This window comes from Melanotaenia boesemani, chromosome 19, assembly GCF_017639745.1.
Source record: "Melanotaenia boesemani isolate fMelBoe1 chromosome 19, fMelBoe1.pri, whole genome shotgun sequence".
NCBI classification, from domain to species: Eukaryota; Metazoa; Chordata; class Actinopteri; order Atheriniformes; family Melanotaeniidae; genus Melanotaenia; species Melanotaenia boesemani.
Window position 1 is genome coordinate 30,011,443 of NC_055700.1, and position 18,251 is coordinate 30,029,693.

The 18,251-nt window shown below is 44.8% G+C and overlaps 2 protein-coding genes across 6 annotated transcripts; both read right to left on the minus strand.

Moving 5' to 3' along the window:
* Positions 1-376: 376 nt before the first annotated feature.
* Positions 377-10,495, minus strand: auh (AU RNA binding protein/enoyl-CoA hydratase). The gene is made up of 10 exons (XM_041970295.1): positions 10,246-10,495; positions 7,348-7,415; positions 6,995-7,082; positions 6,758-6,844; positions 5,660-5,752; positions 5,034-5,090; positions 4,720-4,907; positions 4,563-4,613; positions 1,172-1,219; positions 377-1,096 (listed from the first exon to the last, which is right to left on the minus strand). Exons 1-10 carry the CDS (start codon positions 10,454-10,456, stop codon positions 1,019-1,021), a joined length of 969 nt encoding a protein of 322 aa, XP_041826229.1. The 5' UTR covers positions 10,457-10,495; the 3' UTR covers positions 377-1,018.
* Positions 10,496-12,506: 2,011 nt separating this feature from the next.
* nfil3 (nuclear factor, interleukin 3 regulated) lies at positions 12,507-17,007 on the minus strand. Of its 5 annotated transcripts, XM_041970291.1 has the most exons (3): positions 16,689-17,007; positions 15,642-15,693; positions 12,507-14,597 (listed from the first exon to the last, which is right to left on the minus strand). In XM_041970291.1, the coding sequence occupies exon 3, from the start codon at positions 14,492-14,494 to the stop codon at positions 13,247-13,249; it is 1,248 nt and encodes a 415-aa protein (XP_041826225.1). In that variant the 5' UTR covers positions 14,495-14,597; positions 15,642-15,693; positions 16,689-17,007; the 3' UTR covers positions 12,507-13,246. The 5 variants fall into 5 exon arrangements, with proteins under 5 accessions (XP_041826225.1, XP_041826226.1, XP_041826224.1 ...); XM_041970292.1 differs by lacking the exon at positions 15,642-15,693 and having other exon boundaries at positions 16,792-17,007; XM_041970290.1 differs by lacking the exon at positions 15,642-15,693 and having other exon boundaries at positions 16,689-17,006.
* Between the last annotated feature and the right edge of the window lie 1,244 nt (positions 17,008-18,251).

Consider the following 18,251-nt stretch of genomic DNA (forward strand, 5'->3'; position numbering starts at 1 on the left):
TCGTTATGATCCCACTGACAGCTGACTGTGGAATATTTAGGAAATGTGAGGAAATGTCACAACTGGACTTGTTGCACAGGTGGCATCCTATCACAGAGCCAGGCTGGAACTCACTGAGCTCCTGAGAGCGACCGTTCCTTCAGTCTGCATGCCTCGGTGCTGGATTATTATACACCTGTGGCCACGAAGTGACAGGAACACCTGATTTCACTTATTTGGATGAGTGAATCAATACTTTAAGCAAAATAGTGTATCTCTCTCTCTCTGTATACATATATATGTATACATACACATCGAGTTGTATATTTTATCTTTTCGTCCTCACTGTTTATGGAGAAACAGACATCATACAGCTGAGTTCATGTACAAGCAGGAATCTTCTCAGATCTGTGTCTTTATTCAGGTCGCTGTCGTGGCCTCATCTCAGAGTCAAAGTTTCTGAGATGTGACAATGATTTACAAAAGCATTAACACAGAAAACACCCTGTACAGAAAAAAGGCCGGTCAGGGAGGATGATGGTTGCAGTTTGAGCTGGGTCAGAACCGTCAGGATCAGCATCAGGCTTTGGGAAGGCTCTGGTACCACACTGTGAAGAAGCTTTTGATGTTATGGTGCGCTGGCAGGAGCTCCGGCTTTTGGAAAAATGACATAATCATGATGATATTGCTTACACACTGTGTGTTGTTAGTAAGAAAGCTGCAACTTCCCACTTTATTCAAACAAATCATAAAAACACACATTTCTATTTAGAAAAGGTAAAGAATAAATCATCTGATGGATGGTTGTGATGGTGGAGGCTGCTGTTAGTGACCACAGTAAGTTTTGTTACAGGAAGCTGGTTTAGTTTCTGGTTTCAGGTAACTGACACACCCCCTTTTATTCCTTAAATGTGGCTGGAAGGCCAGCCACTGAGTCCAGGTACTGCTCAGGTGGATGCACTGATGTGAACAGTTTCATCCAGAAACGGATGGAAGCAGTGGAATCAGGTCTCTGGTGGTTTCTGGAACAAATGAGGCCTCACTCCCCCTTGTAATAAGGACGCCTCTTCTCCTTGAAGGCAGCCAAGCCTTCCAGTCGGTCTTTAGTTGGGATCACCTTGGAAACAACACAGAGAGGTAAACATCTTCAACTGGAGATTAAAAACAATCCTTTAGCTGATTAAATACACACCTGGGCGTAACAAGCCTCTTCAATGGCCAGACCTGTAGATAAATCCACCTGTAAGAGAGAACTACATCATAAAGTGGAAACCAGCGTCTGATCCAGTTTAGGCCTGCTAGCAATTGAGCTTATCCCATGCCAACACCAGCACCAGCAGTGTCTGATCTAGCACGCCATCCGTTTAAGCATGCTAGTTATTCAGCATCTCCAAGTCCAAGTCATTTTATCGTCCCTGATGGGGACAGACAGGTCCTCACGATAAAATCCACTCACACATCAAACATGATGGACAACTGGAATCACCAACAACCACTGAGGAAATAAAACCACCAAAATAAAATTAAAAAGGAAACAATACACCAAATGACCTTAAATAATTAAAAATATGCAAAATAAAAGAATTAAAACAACTAAAAGGATGATTCATTAAAAAAGAATAAAATCATTGCAGCTGTTTGAAATGCTGTTCCACGCAGGGCTCGAGTTACACCCGAGCTTCTGGGGGAGCCTTCGCCGGGCGTGCATATACATTAGCGCAGGTAGCGCAGTCAAAATATGGTTACTACATAAAGTAAAATAAAACCTTCTGCTGCTACTGTATGCAGCTTGTTTAATGAGAAACAGGGACAGAAAGTTCTTCCAACAACCACAAAAGAAAGCATGTAAAGTATTTTTGTATGGACGCTCACAGCATGCTACAGACAGCAACGCTGCCGGAAACCCAACCGATCACATTTAGTGGATTTAATTAATTTAATTAAATAAATAAATAAAACAAAAAGCTGACAAATTATTAACGTTCTTTTCAAGACACATCAGGAACCTTTTTGAAAAATTAAATGTAGCCTGAAAGTGAAGTATTTTTAGGGCTCCCCCTCACAGTATCAGCTGAATGTCTTTAGGGGAGCTCCCATGCCTTTCAGGGGAGCCGAGCTCCTCTTAGCTCCCCCATAATTCGAACCCTGGTTCCACTTGGAACAAAGGTTTTTTTAGTCGTGGTTCTGGATCTCAGACCTGAAGGAAGCAGTTCAAAGTCCTTGTGTAGTTCCGGTTTCCCACAATGCCTCTGGCTTTCCTCACCGCCTGCTGCTCATATACAGCAGGCAGCGCAAACTGAGGACTTCACCACCTGTTCAACCTGGTAGCATAGGTGCCGATTCCGTAGGTGCTTCGGGGCCCGAGCACCCATGTGGCATTGCTGGTAAAGTCTGTCTGACCAAGCACAGACAGAGCGTCAAATTTACCGCTCAGGTGATGTCCACTGGCAGATGCTAACTGACAAGCGAACATTTAATTTAAAAAAATGGACAAATTTCTGATCAGGAATCCCAAACATCAAGTGAGCCCAATGTTTGTACAAGTGCAACGTCCAGTTATACCAGCGCTGTCAAAAGACTCTGTCATGAACACTGAACCTGGATGCAGACGCCAATGAGTTCATCAAACGCACAGCTGCAAGGAGCAGTACATTCCTCTTGAAGAAGTAGCAGGACTGGTGAGTAAAAACAAACAAACAAACAACCTCCGGTTGTCTTAGGCGGTTACTACGTGAGCTATAAGTGTTGATAGTTAGTGGGTTACATTGTGTTGGCTTGTATGAATTTTTCTCTGTTAGGAGGCAGTTCTGTTTCACTCGTCAAAGCAGGCGCATTTAAGTGTTGTCTGTCGCAGCTGCGAAGGTTTCGGCTGGTGGTTATTTAATTGATGACACTTTTTAAAATGGCTTTTCATGGAATAAAAAGAATAAAAATAGGTAGTTGATAATTTTGTTGAGAGTTTGACTCATTATAGAAAATAATAAACCACAAATCATATGGAATATTAATTTTGCTGCATGTCTATCTTGTTTGTAAATCAGCGCCTCTGCCTGGTAGCATCTATTGTTGTCACACTTCCAAATGCAGAAATAAAGGACAATGGTAAACCCATTCAATGAAAGACGAGTCATCTTCTTTCTCTCCACATTAAAAGCCTGTAACTTTCTGAGGAATCTCCGGCGTTGGTGGCTCTTCTCTGTCACTGCTTCCACATTCACCTCAAACTTCATCTTGTCTACAACCAGACCGGGATCTTCCTACTGTTCCACCTGCTCCGTGTCTCTGGCATTTATTATGGTTTGTAATGAGAGGACTTCCATGCTCTCGGATTTGGAGGTGCTGATTCTCATCGCAGCCGCTTCACACTCGGCTGCAAATCGCTCCAGTGAGAGCTGAAGATCAAGGCCCGATGAAGCCAACAGAACCACATCATCCACAAAGAGTAGAGACCCAATCCTGAGTTTTCTCCGCAGGGTGGCCGGGCTCTCCCTTAGAGATAGGGTGAGAAGCTCGGTGATCCGGGAGGGGCTCAGAGTCGCTACTCCTCCACATCGAGAGGAGCCAGATGAGGTGGCTCGGGCATCTGGTCAGAATCCCTCCTGGACGCCTCCCAAGCAACTGACCTGCCTAAACAAGCAGCCGACCCGCCTAAACAAGCAGCCGACCTGCCTAAACAAGCAGCCAACCCGCCTAACCAAGCAGCCGACCCGCCTAACCAAGCAGCCGATCTGTCTAAACAAGCAGCCGACTCGCCTAAACAAGCAGCCGACCCGCCTAAACAAGCAGCCGACCCGCCTAAACAAGCAGCCGACCCGCCTAACCAAGCAGCCGACCCGCCTAAACAAGCAGCCGACCCGCCTAACCAAGCAGCCGACCCGCCTAACCAAGCAGCCGACCCACCTAAACATGCAGCCGCCCCGCAGCCAGTAACGGTGACAGAAATGAGCTAGTTGCAGGTTCATTGTAGGAGACATGCTCCCCCTGTCGACTATTGAATGGCCCAGGTTTAGGAAAAATACTAGATAAAATGATGATAAGACAAGTGTGTCCATTTCTTCCACAGACAGGGATGTTGTTCTTATGGTTTTAAAGCCATTTTGTTTATAATATACAGTAAACACTATGCAGACAGACAGCGATGATTCGGCTATGATGTTTGTCCATGTCTACACGGTGAATTAAGAAATAGTAAAGTAATAAGTAGTGAAGTTACTTTTCAAATGCAGTAACAAGTAATTTCATTACAATTTACAGAAGTAATCAGTAACTAGTAACTAATTACTTTTTTAGAGTAACTACCCCAACACTGTCTGTAACCACTAGGCCACCACTCCCCTTAGGTGCAGGTGGGCTTCAGGCCTCCACCGCTGTCCTGTGGTGAAGCCCACGTTGCCTCCAGTGGGTTCATCAGTGTGTAAGTGTGTTATAGGTAGAAACAGTACAGCATAGGTAAAAGTAAGAGGTGCTTCTTCAGGGGTTGTGTAAAAACAGTCTGTTCAGCATGTATCACTTACAGGCCAAGAATAGAAAACAACTATAAAAACTGCATCCATGCAGCAGATCAGACCCTGGCTGGAACTCACCTCTATTCCTTGGTTGATTGCTAGTTTTGCCATCCTTATTGCAATTGGACCCTGTGGAGCCAAGAAGCAGAAACTGACGGATCTTTACTGGTTTAACATGAGAAGCTTTGACTCTGTCCTGGTTGCCTTCGGCTGGTGCGTCATGTGACCGCGTTACCTGAGGGTTGATCTCCCGAGCGAGCTCCAGCGCCCGCAGGTACGCAGCATCTCCGCTGTCGTTCTGCTCCACAGAATGACTGACCAGTCCAAGACGACACGCCTCTGCTCCGTCCACCACCCGGGCAGCGAAGATCAGCTCCTTGGCAAGAGACACGCCGATCGCCCTCGGGAGACGCTGCGTCCCACCTACAGGACAGACATCCACAGACACTGGTGAGCTGCAGAGCCCAACCGGCCTCCCGTCAGGAGCTGTACAAACTTTTAGTAGGAAATATAAAAATCTGTCAAATCAATGGACTGATCCAGCCTCACCTGCTCCGGGAATGATTGCAAGTTTCGTCTCCACTAGTCCCATTTTAGCAGAGTTGGCTGAAAAAGACAAAAAATAGGATTATTACTTCTGTACATGCAAACTGCTACGAACACGTCCTCAGGTAACAATCGACTTTAATATTTAAACAATTACTTAATGACTATATATACAAAAACTCTTCTAAAAAGACATAAGTCAATTAAATTAATACAAAAATTCATAAAAAAACAACAATGAAAAAAAAAAGTAAAAATTAATATAAAATAAAAATACAAAAAGTAAAAAATCTGAGAAAGGAAAGAATTAGATAAATAAATAAAAAACAAATAAAAATAAAAATACTAAAATTAAAAACGGAGGAGAAAATGGAACACAAAAATATATTAAAAACTCTGCAGCAGGACAAAAGTGAGTCAATAAATAAATAAATGATGGAAAAATTAACACAAAAATAAAAAAAAGAAATGAAAAATTTTATCCTAAAATCTATAATAAATACAAAAATAATATAAAAATCATATGCAAAAACAAAACTAAAATAAAGAAGAGAAAAGTGGCTGATTAACAGTGTTCTGGGCTCAAATCGAGCAGAAATAACCTCAAAGTAAAATCCTCCGTATCTTACAGCTGATTCTGATGTCGCACGCCAGAGCCATCTCCAAGCCTCCTCCTAAGGCCGCGCCATCAACGGCAGCAATCGTTGGTACAGGAAGGTTTCCTGGAACAGACACCAGCACACTGTTGCACCGACATCTACATCTGTATATATATATATATATATATATATGTTTATATAGATAGATAGATAGAAAGTTAGATAGATAGATATACATCAACATATTATATACAGACACATGCGTGTATATATATATATATATATATATATATATATATATATATATATATATATATATATATAAGCGGCTGGGAAGCTCAGTGGTAGGCAGTGGAAAACAGATCATGTGGTGATGGAGGAACCATCATGGGAGGAAAAGCCCCTCCATGGGATGTACCAACCAATGGCTAGAAAGGGCTGGACTGAAAGACAGCACAGAGATACTGATCATAGCTACACAGGAACAGGCCTTGAGCACCAGAGCAATAGAGGCCCAGATCTACTAAACAAGACAAGACCCCAGGTGTAGACTGTGCAAAGAGGCCCCTGAGACAATCCAGCACATAACTGCAGGGTGTAAGATGCTGGCAGGGAAAGCTTACAAGGAGCATCATAACCAAGTGGCTGGTATAGTGTACAGGAACGTCTGTGTGGAGTACAGACTGGAAGCCCCGAGGTCAAGGTGGGAAACACCTCCGAAGGTGGTAGAGAATAACCGAGCTAAGATCCTGTGGGACTTCCAGATCCAGACTGACAAAATGGTAATGGCAAACCGGCCACACATTGTGGTGATGGACAAACAGCAGAGGAAAGCCGTTGTGGTTGACATCGCAATACCAAGCGATGCAACATCAGGAAAAAAGGAACATGAGAAACTGGAGAAACACCAAGGCCTGAAAGAAGAACTTGAGAAGGCCTGGAAAGGGAAGGCAACAGTGGTGCCCATGGTCATCGGAGCACTCGGGGCTGTGTAATGTGTGTGCTCCATAAACACCCATTTCAGAACACCTTGTCTGAGTTGTGCCCCCCCCCCCCCGTGAATGCAGCCTTACTGTACCGGTCATGATTTCCAACAGGGATTTAAAAAAACTGGTTTCCAGTCCTCACCCAGCTCCGTGATCAGGGCTCTGGCCTTGGATACGAATGGTCCCACTTCGCTCTGGTGCATCTTGGCCCTCTCTTTCAGGTCTGCACCTGCACACAGGGACAAGCTGGACTCTGAACTCCTGAATGTTAGCAGACCAGTGCAGAGCAGAGCCCTCACTGTCCACTACGTCCAACACCGACAGTGCCTGCAGAGCTGAGGCCTACATCACATTCCAGACAAGTTTTACCACAGCGTACCTGCACAGAAGATGCCAGGAACCAAGCTGCATAAAATCACACTGCGAACCTTGTTATTCTTCTTAATGTCCTCCACAGCGTCAAACATCTGGAAGAAAAACATCAGGCAGGAGAAATAATTCCCCCAAAGACTGCTCCATGGACACAGAACGTATTTAATCCTCCAAACTTCTGCTTCAATTAAACTTCATCTGGTGACCTGTCAGTCATTCTGGGCTTTTACTGGTAACCCACAGAAGAGACGAACTTGAAACTGGGCTGGATCTGCCAGCGGCCCAATTCCAGCTTAAACTGGTTCAAACCAAAAATCAGACAAAGACACAGACTGGGAGGAAAAAGAAAAACATACCTACCATTTTCACAAGATTTTTGCTGATGGCATTTTTGGCTTTTGGTCGATTTATCCCAACAACAACAATACCTGGAAGACAGGTGAGGCATCACTGTGACTGGCCGGAGCACACGGGACGCTTCATCACATATTAACACCACATTTCTCCCGTAAAACAGACCGGTTAACAGGATGAGAGCAGAATGTTACCATGACAACGCTCCTGCTAGATCACAGATAACTTACCTGAATGTTGGACCACCAGGCCACCGTCCAATTATTCCACAGATCACTGAGTCACCGCTGCTACCGATCAGGTTAATTAATCCTTCTGATAAATAAAATATTTTTCAACTAAAAGAAACGGCTCAAATTTCACCTTTAAAACAACCTCATTTCCAAAAAGTTTGGACTCTGCAAATGTAAACGAAAGCAGAAAATAACAGTTTCTAAATCTGATCACGACCTTTTTTATTCCCAGTAGAACATGAACAACAGCACAGAGGATAACACTGACTCCATGCACCGGTTTCCAGCTCATAATGTAAGACTGCCCCAAAATCAGATGGTCAAAATCAGCAGCTGATGGTCAAAATCAGCAGCTGGTGATTAAAATCAGCAGCTGATGATTAAAATCAGCAGCTGGTGATTAAAATCAGCAGCTGATGGTCAAAATCAGCAGCTGATGGTCAAAATCAGCAGCTGATGATCAAAATCAGCAGCTGATGATCAAAATCAGCAGCTGATGGTCAAAATCAGCAGCTGATGATCAAAATCAGCAGCTGATGATTAAAATCAGCAGCTGATGGTCAAAATCAGCAGCTGATGATCAAAATCAGCAGCTGATGATCAAAATCAGCAGCTGATGGTCAAAATCAGCAGCTGATGGTCAAAATCAGCAGCTGATGATCAAAATCAGCAGCTGATGATTAAAATCAGCAGCTGATGGTCAAAATCAGCAGCTGATGATCAAAATCAGCAGCTGATGATTAAAATCAGCTGCTGATGATTAATCATTATCACGGCTTTTATGAAGTTAATCTGGTGAAACACGATCCAGAGGTTTATTAACAATAAGATAAGATACGGGACGCTGTGGCCGTTACCATGGCAGCCTCCTTATCTTTCAGATCTGAATGATCTGATGATGAATGAGGTTTGTGATTTCTGAGCTTCTGATGTGTTCAAGGACACTCCGTAAATGTCAGAATACTTCTGGTTTATTGTGGTGGTGGTAAATATTGATAGTTTATTTATGTTTGGTATTGTTGTTAATCCAGAAGCATCTGTGTTATTTTCCAGCGATTTGGTGAAACTGTTGCTGGTATGGATCTGGATCCCTGAGAACAGAGAACATTGACTCTCGTCCATCACTGGACATTTCTGCCTCATTCCGGCTGTTTTAGTACATGTGGGAGAACCCTTCATCAGAAAGTCTCTTCACGTTAGAACTCAACTTTTTATTTTTCTAACAGTATTTAATGCTCAGGCCTGTAACGGAGCAGATTCTAGTGGTGACCAGTAAAAGTCACAAATTTGACCATTTAGCTTGTAACAGCTATTAGATTAAAATGTGGGTTTAATGTGGGTCCAAAAGGAGGTCTGCAACAGTGACATCAAGCAATCAAACTGCCATTTAAAGTGTTAAAACTCTTAAAATTCTTTACATGTTTGTAGTTTTGAGCACAGCTGAAACTTTTCAAGAGATTTATGCAGAAAAAATATGAATCTACAGAGTTTTGTACCAGTCACTTGGAGTGGTAAGTTAAACTGATGTCGAGGGTTAATACTGAGAATTTACTGTGGAAAGAAAGAGCACTACATTTTTTCATTTTAAGAAATGTAATTAAGCTTCTATTAATTTATCGTCGTTTTTGTCATTTTAAAAGATTTGTTTTCATCTTATTTGAATTGAGTTACTCAGTGATGTATTTTATTAGAATTTTAGAAGCATTTATTTCACAAATATGTTTATAAGGTTTATTCATATTTCATATTGCAGTAAAAATATTAATGCACAACGACTAACTTGGTGATTTTCCTTTATGGGGCAGAAATTACTGATAAGAAAGTACCATTAAATAATGGTATATTAAAAGGAAAATGCTGGTGTTAGCCATCACCCGTTTCCATGTTCTTCATGTGTGGGACTTCTCCAGGTTCTCCAGCTTTATGCTGGTGGTCCAGAACCGGTGTTGTGGAGGCCAGTTCCCCTGTGGAGACCCATTCCTCCTCCGGCTCCGCTGAAGTCCTGTCCCATTCCAGGTGGGAGATAAATGTGTTTTCAAAAAAATATTTTTTTTCATGTTTATATTCTTAAACTGATGGAATGATTTAAGTTTTTAATGCAGATTTTATGTGAAAATGCTCGATAATCAGATGGCAAATAAAATAATAGCACGGGTTTTTCACCCTTTAATTTACAAATAATTTGCTCACTTGTTACCGTTTAATAACTAAATCCTGTCATTTTCTAACTTATGGGTCATGGTCGGCGGGAACAGGCGGAGCTGGAGGGGGGACTATCTCCATGGGGAAACTGACCTCGACACCACACCAGCCTTTTGTTTATTTTCCGTATTAAGATGTTTACAAGTAAATTATAAAAGTTTGAAGTGATTGTGGCTTTAGAACCTGAACACGTCCACAGTGTCTTCCACAAGGAGGACTCAGAAACTGTTTACATCGGTTTGCTGTATGATGACGTCAAGCTTGAATCTGATTGGTCCTTCAGTGAGAGCTGCCCCTCGGTGTGCCTGATCAGACTAGAGGGTGAGTGTTTAGAATCCGTCTGTTCTGACCCCAGGTGTGTTCTCAGACATAAAAGTGTGTTTTCTGACACCGATCCCCACGAACACGTCCAGTCTAACGTCATTTCCGGTGCTGTCCCCACACTAACATGCAGCGGACCCGGACTCACCGGTGTCCTCCCCGTCCAGATACCGGACTCTCAGGTCGTCCTTTGGATCAGAACTGTAGCGTCGCGCCGCTGCCGCGGTGCCGCCGAGCCGCGGACCGGACACGGCGCGCGGTGTGGAGCGAAGGAGTACCGCTGTCATTCTGCACGCTCCGTCCCGGTCCGCCGCGCGCACACCAAAGCCTTTCCACAAGCGTCCGATCACAAGCGCCATGATGGAGAGCTGCAGTGCTGTAGTCTACGCTGAGACCAGTCACGTGATGCAGCCACATGATGCATTTAGAGAAACTCAGAAATCAGAGTTGTCCCGTGTTCTCCTTCCCAAGCTTCTGTTTGATTTAATTTATTGAGATTAATCAGAATTGTAAAAGAATATGTAAAATTCTTCAGAAAAATCGCCCAAACTATGGCGCGGCACCTTAAGATTTTTAGTAAATGTGGATTATTGGTTTCATAGAGCTAACTTTGACTTAAAAAGTTTCAAAGTATATGAATGAACCTGATGATATCAGACATTTTGATTGGTCACATCCCAATAAGTATTGGTGATGAAAGGCATAAACAATGTCTACAATTTGACCTCAATCTTTCCTGCCATCACACGTGGAAAAAGAGGTGAAGGACTTCAGCTTGTGATTTTCCTTAGAAATACTTCCAGGGTTTGGATGATCACCGTGAATCTGGACAGGCTTGATCATGTTGGTTGATGTTAAACCTAAATGACGCTGATATTCAGAGCTTTCTGGTTTAATCTAATTTCTCACTCCCCACCTCTCCGTCCCAATGGCAGCATTGTTGTCTTACGGACCATCAAAATGCTCGTTTCTAGGTTTAAATTAGTTTTTATACAAAAAAAGTTGTGTGTAAAATGTAAATAACACCAGAATCTCATCCAGCTCGGATTTATTACCAGTAGAACAACATATCAGAACTCAGTGGTGTAATAATTTCATCCTGTTGGACTGTGTAGTGTAAGTACATCTAAGGAGGAGGAGCATTGGACAACTAACCAGGTTACCTGGATTTGCTCTTTGATAAAGAGAAAGAACAACTATGATGTATTTTATCAATTATATCTTGATAGAAAAGGTCCATCAGTCATACAGAAACCAACCTGGAGGTTCTGCAGAGAAACAGACTAAAGATTTATATACACAGACTGGAGACTGAAGAGGAATGTGGAACTGATGGGTAATAATGGGAACGGCTGGAAAAGTACCTGGTACAAACCAGAAACACCTGGAGGAGCATTGGACAACTAACCAGGTTACCTGGTAACAGGTCAGTAACATGACTGGTATAAAAGGAGCATTTCAGAGAGGCAGAGTCTCTCAGATGGAAAGATGGACAGAGCTTCACCAATCTGAGACAAACTGGATCTAAAACAGTGGAACAATTTCACAAAAATGTTCCTCAGACTTTAAAGATCCTCCATCTACAGTGTAGAATATCATCAGAAGATTCAGAGAATCAGGAGGAATCTCTGTGTGCTGGGACAAGGCTGGATGCTGGTGATCTTCTGCATTAAAAACAGACATGATTCTCTACTGGAAACCACTGCATGGACTCAGGAAGACTTCCAGAAACCACTGTCTGTGAACACAGTTCACCCTGAAACCCACAAATGCAGGTTAAAGCTCCATCATGCAGAGAAGAAGCCAGATGTGAACAGGATCCAGAACCAGCTTCTTCCATCTTCTCTGGACCAAAGCTCATTTAAAATGGTCTGAGGCAAAGTGGAAACCTGGATGAAGATGTGAACTAGTTTGTGGAAAGCATGGACGGCGTGTCCTGCAGACTAAAGAGGAGAGGGAGCATCCAGCTTGTTATCAGTGGACAGGTGAAAAGCTGCATCTCTGATGGGATGGGGCTGCATTAGTGCCTATGGCGTGGGCAGCTTCCACATCTGTGAAGCTCCATCAATGCTGAAAAGTACATGGAGGTTTTAGAGCAACATCTGCTCCATCCAGACAACGTCTCTTTCAGGGAAGACCTTGCAGATTTCAGCAAGACGATGCTGAACCACATCCTGTATCCATCACAGCAGCATGGCTTCACAGGAGAAGAGTCCGGCTGCTGAACTGGCCTGCCTGCAGTCCAGACCTTTCACCTTCATCAGCTCAGACTCTCCACCTCATGGTGAAACGTCTCAGTTTCATCATCTGATGTGTTGTTTATCTTCTACTGGGGATAAAATCCCAACTTATTTTTAAAGTGGGTTGGATGTGAACTGTGTATTAAAGGAGGAAATTAAACAGCATCCATTCAGTGACAAGACATTTATTGTAAACAAAAACTCACCATTACATGAAATGTTGAACTTGTTGGGCAAACGGCTGCAAAAAACACACCCTGCTTATATGAGATGCTTTATTTGACTTAATACACTCATTAATATAGTAAGTCAAATAAGGCTAATTGAACTATTACTAAAAGTAATACTTTGAATCACTTAATAAGGAACAATAACTGTAGATTAACTTTGGACACTGAGATCATAGAAATTGATTTTTTAATGCTATTTATAGCAAAGTCAGGAATGGTCTTGTAAGAAAAGGTGAAAGTCTAACTGTTCATTTTCTTAAATCTGTTAATGCACAGATGGATGAAAAATTCATCTTTACAAACGTGAGGAATTTCTGCTTTAAGGCAAATCCAGGCGAGACGCCCGTTCCGAGTGGAAAATGACCACGTTGGGAACAGAAGCTACTAACTGGGCTTTTTCCAGCAGGTTTTTTTTAAGGTAGGTGGAGCCAAGTGAATGATGAAAAAACACTTTATACACAACAGTGTGTCACACATCAAAGCCTTCCCTGTTATACAACACGTTACAGTAAATTCCCGGACTTCCAGCCTCCAGATTAAACACCGCGGCAGGTTTCAGTTCATCCGCAGCGACTCCACGAGCCGGAGAAAAGGTCTGCAGTGAACGAGAAGCAGGTTTGTGTTACAGGCCGAAGCACGAACAGTCCGGGTGCCGTCATCCACGTCACACGGCGGGAAGTCAAACGTCAGCGTCACGGTGGGAGGGCGCCATCGCAGAGACTGGCTCTGCTGGGGGGAGGTTGTTCGAAGAGGCCACATCGGCGGGCGCAGCGCTGGAGCCCTCCACATCTGAGGCTCCACACCAAGTTTCTTGTACATCCAGAAAGGTCTGGGTGGGGGCGGAGCCGGGGTTTTGCTTGCTTCCAGAACGCTGGGTCCAGTGCTGCATGCGGGTGACCTGCAGGGACAGAGGGCAGTGGGGGGCCTGCGTGTACTCTGATTGGTCCACACTGTTCTGGTAGCAGTCGCCCTCTGAAGCGCTGACCGGAGAGGAGGACTTTCCAGAGGACTCGTACTCTGGGTCCACGGCCTCCACTTTGATTTGAGTGGTTCTGGATTTGATCCGGAGCTTGTGGGGCAAAGCGGCAGAACCGGTGTCAGGCACGTTGTGTGTGGAGACGATGACGCTCCGGGGGTCGGCTACAGATGGGGTTAACCCTTTGGGGACCTGCTGCTCGTCCTCGCCGTCTGACGATTTGCATACGGCTCCATCTTCGGAGGTTCTGGGCGAGTTACTGGACGAGCGAGTGGCCTGCATGAAGGAGGCGGGCTGGGAGTAGACGTCCGACAGACGGCTGGCCATGCAGTTTCTGTACAGTTCATACGGACTGCTTCTCTCCTGGGCATAGCTGCCGTTTTCTGCTGGTTCCTGCTTGATGTCGGCCGTCCTGCAGACGGCGAAGCGCCCCTGAGTCGTCTCAGGAAGGAGAGGCGAGTGTTTGATGACGGATATGCAGCTGCTGCGAAGCGGCAGAGGCTCCTGGCCGCCATGAGGGGAAAGAAACGGCCGCTGGCAGCTGGCGGAGGAGGAGCTGGAGAGCTTCTGGACTTCCTGGGCGTACGCCGCTGAGCTCACCAGGCCAAACTTCAGCTTCAGTGACAGCAGCTCCGCCTTCAGAGACGCGTTCTCCTCCCCGAGAGCCATCAGCTTGTTCTCCAGCACCATGTCGTTGATCCTGCGCTTCTCCCTGGAGCGCTTGGCGGCCTCGTTGTTTTTACGCCGTCTCTCCCAGTAAACGGTGTCCTTCTTCTCCTCCGGGATGAACTCCCTCTTCCTGCGACACATCATTTTGGCCTTGAAGGGAACTGCGGAGATGTTGTGGCCCATCAGGTCTGGGTTGGGCCCTTGTAAGGCCACGGCCAGGAGCAGAGCATCCTCTCCGCTGTAGGACTCACCAGAGTCCGTTTCCTGCTTGATGGATTGCATATTATGGGTGTTTGCTACAGTCACCGTGTCCACGGGTCTAACTGTTCACCATCCTGCTGGTCGGCAGCTCCCACGCTGGATGAATCCAGCCCGATGAAGGAATCTGTGCAGTAAAGAACGAGAGGATTTTTACAGCAGATTTTCCTGATTTTCTGTGCTCACATCAGACATGTGACAAAGTGGAGAAGTGTGAGACGTCTCATAACTAAATGCTTTACAGAATCAAGATGTGATGCTTATTTACTGAGGAGCTGACCTGAAGTATTTGACCTGAAACAGTGACTTGGTTAGTTCTGCTGCAGGAGATAAACCGGATTATGTCACAGAAATCCTCTATGTACCCACCAGTCAGACCTGGACTGCAGGAGGAAAGAAAGAACACCTCTCCCTGTCTGGCTTCAGGTATCAGACCTCCTCTCCACCTTCAGGTCATCTTCTAACTTTCCTCCCTGATAAATCTTCTAGCAGGTCTGGCTTGGTGACCCTGATCCATCTAGTCCTGCTGCTATAGGCCGAGGCTGCTGGGGGACGTCCCATGATGCACTGGGCTCCTCTCTGCTCTCTTTACCCACCATGTAGAAATATCTGACACTGTTGTTCATTAATTTGTGTTTCTCTTCTACGTCCTCAGCAGGAATCCCTGGATTAGAGTTCTGCTGCTGGTTCACCCTCTTCCCTGTTTCCTTTCTGGTGGTGTGTGGCTCTGTGGGGTAAATGTGATGGATATTTAACCCTTTGGATGATCTACGGAGGTTTTCCAGCATTTCTATCCCGTCCAGGAGGTTTACAATCCAGCCACTAAATGTAGTTTTATTCAGAGACTCTATCTGGTAAATCCACAATGATCCATGATAACAGCATTATTTACCACATTTCATCATAAAAACATCACCATCACTACTATGTTGCTAAGAGACCTCTATTTAGACCCATGCTCTACAACCATAAACACATATTACACTGACTGTAATTTGCCTTGTCTATTTATTAGCAAGTTTTATTTATCTAGTGATAATACCTGTTTTGTTTATTGGTTTGAGGTTTGAGAGAACCGTCATTTTAATTCTCTGTCCTGTAAATGCTGCAGAATTGACAGTAAAGCTGACTTTGACTTTCAGAGTTAAAATCAACTCAAAGGACAGCCCACCTGCTCCGTGGCTTACATTCTTTTTTCCTCCACCATAGTAATGATGACTTTCCTTTAAAGAAATCAAGATTCAGCGATAAATCTTATAAAAACCATCTGCATGGGGTGCTTCTTTGTTTCATCCTCTCAGTGGGAATCAGGACAGATTCAGAGAAGAAGAAAGAAAGCAGTACTGGGAGGTAAACCAGGACACGTGGCCAGTACAGACTGGAAGGCAGGACTTCATCACATCTGTCCCCATCACGGTGTCTCCTGAAGCGGGTTAACATGGAGGACGGGAACCGGTCCGGTCCAACCCGTTTCACGCCCTTCTCTTTGTCTAACCCGGCAGCTTTTTTCTGAGGGGCAGCTGAAGACATCCAGACTGAATCTGAACCCCAGCGGGTTAAAAATAGGCGCTAATGTCGCAGGGGGGCTCTGAATGACAGGCCGGCTCGGCGTGCGGAAGAATCGGCCGTCATCACGTCCTCCTGCCCCACATTCCTTCACTGTGGCCGTATTACACCGTACCGCTCCTCCACCCCCCGGCCTCCCAGTCATTTCTCCGGCTGCAGTCATTATGCAACATTTGCCGATGTGGCAACAACAATGCGGGCCGTGTTTGCTCCGCGGTGGAGGGTCAGTGTGAAATAAAGACCACGCGCGTCGGGAGGAGGGTGCCGCGGACAATGTGGCCGCTCGCCGGGTTACGTGACATCATCCGTGACGGAGCGGCTCCGTCTAAACCCTGAAGAGACGCAGGAAGCCATGCTTTATTCATCCCAACTTCCATATCACCACAAGCAGCCGCTGACCCTGCTGCCAAAGCACCACCATGACACGGACCCAGAACCAGAAGCATCACACCTCCACCCGGATTCTCCGCACACCACACCACCAAAACACGGACCCAGAACCAGAAGCATCACACCTCTACCCGGATTCTCCGCACACCCAGCAGAGACGGAGATCAGCCACATGACAGTGAAATATGAGACTGTGGGGCGTTCACATAAACACCAGCTGCAGAAAATCTTTGTCAAGCACTTCAAACTGAGCCTTTCCTACCGGCTGCTCGGTGGTTCGGTCCGGGGTTCCGCCGCGCGTCAAACCCAGAGAGCCCGCGCGCGTTTTCCGTCCACTTCCAAAGAAATAAAACTTCCAAACTAACCCTTCTCTTCCTGGGCTTTTTTCCTCTCAAGGTGGCCAGTGACTCATGGATCTATGTTAGTAGGTCAGTGATTAAGTGTATTGGCAGCGTGGGGTGAGTGACAGCTGCTGTAGCCAATAGGAGCGCAGCACTTTCTGACTTCAGCCAATCACTGTTGGACCCAACAGGAAACTCAAATTTTATTGAGCATGATGTCACGCACAGTACGTACGGAGTCTTTTTCTCTCAGTCCCTCACAAAGCGCTCCGTTTTCTATCATTTAAAGAAAGAGATGGTCAAATAAATAAACTCTCAGAAGATCCACTTCTTTCGCCTCCGACGTGACTGGGATCATGGCCTCTGCAGGCTGCAGCAGGTAAACATACCTGATTGATGCACGCTGGTCCTCATTACATCATCGTGGAGCCCTGACATCATCATAAAAAAACAGAACAAAAGAAATGAAGTTTGTTGGGTGTAAGGCTCCCTCTAAACTTAATTATTAGTTTTTATTCTTTCATCTGCCTCTTGGTGGACCTGACAGGATCCAATCCAGTTTATTTATAGAGCACTTTAAACACTGTTGACCTAAGTGTTGAACAATAAAACAACAGCAAATAATTTACAAAACATGTTTATCTATAAATACCCGAAACATAATCAGTCAAGAAATTATCAAATGACCAAAAACAATAAAACCTTCATAAACATAAAAGCATCACCTCAAGTGGTGTTAAAAGTCAAATAAAATAAATGGATTTTAAGAAGAGTTTTGAAAACAGACAGCGAGGAGACCTACTTCATGTTTGAAGGCAGCTGATTCCACAGCAAAAGCCCGATCCCCTCTAAGTTTCAGCTTCACCTTAGGAACCACAAGGAGCTGCTGGTCAGAAGACCTTGAAAGTCCTGACAGAGATAATTGTGGTGGTGCTGGACTATTCAAGGGTTACGTTAAAAATAGAACTTTAAAATTGACTCTACAACCAACAGGAAGCCAGTGAAGTGAAGCCAGAACAGATGGGATGTGGTCTGACTTACAGGTGTCCCTTAACAAGCAAGCAGCTGCATTTTGGACCATCTGCAAATGAGAGAAAGCAACCTGGCTAGCCCCTACATACAGAGCGCTACAATAGTCCAGCCTTAAAGTAAAAGCATGAATGAGTCTCTCAAAATCCTTTCCTAACAAAACCAGCTTAATTTTTGCTAGCAGCCTCAACTGGACTTATCCACATTATTATTCTGTTTGTCCAGTTTCAACTCAGACCCAACCTTTACACCAGCAACAATGGGCTTAACAAAGGGTGACAAAGAGTCCAGACATGCAGGGAGAGCCGTCCAGAACCACTGGGTTTGGACAAAATGACCTCAGTCAACTCAGGAAGCTAGAGTCCAGCTGCTCCTTATGTCCCTAAAACACAGCAGTCATCTACATAAAAATGAAATGAAATATTATATTTACGCAATATGGTGCCTAATGGAAG

Bases quoted from the DNA above. Each gene is read 5' to 3' on its own strand.
- auh (XM_041970295.1), bottom strand. From the start codon at position 10,456: ATGGCGCTTGTGATCGGACGCTTGTGGAAAGGCTTTGGTGTGCGCGCG. The intron at 4,908-5,033 runs GTGAGGCTGGAT...TCTGTCCTGTAG, and splicing joins TGCAATCATTCCCGGAGCAG to GTGGGACGCAGCGTCTCCCG. The intron at 1,220-4,562 runs GTGAGTTCCAGC...TCTCTCTTACAG, and splicing joins CAATCAACCAAGGAATAGAG to GTGGATTTATCTACAGGTCT.
- nfil3 (XM_041970292.1), bottom strand. From the start codon at position 14,494: ATGCAATCCATCAAGCAGGAAACGGACTCTGGTGAGTCCTACAGCGGA.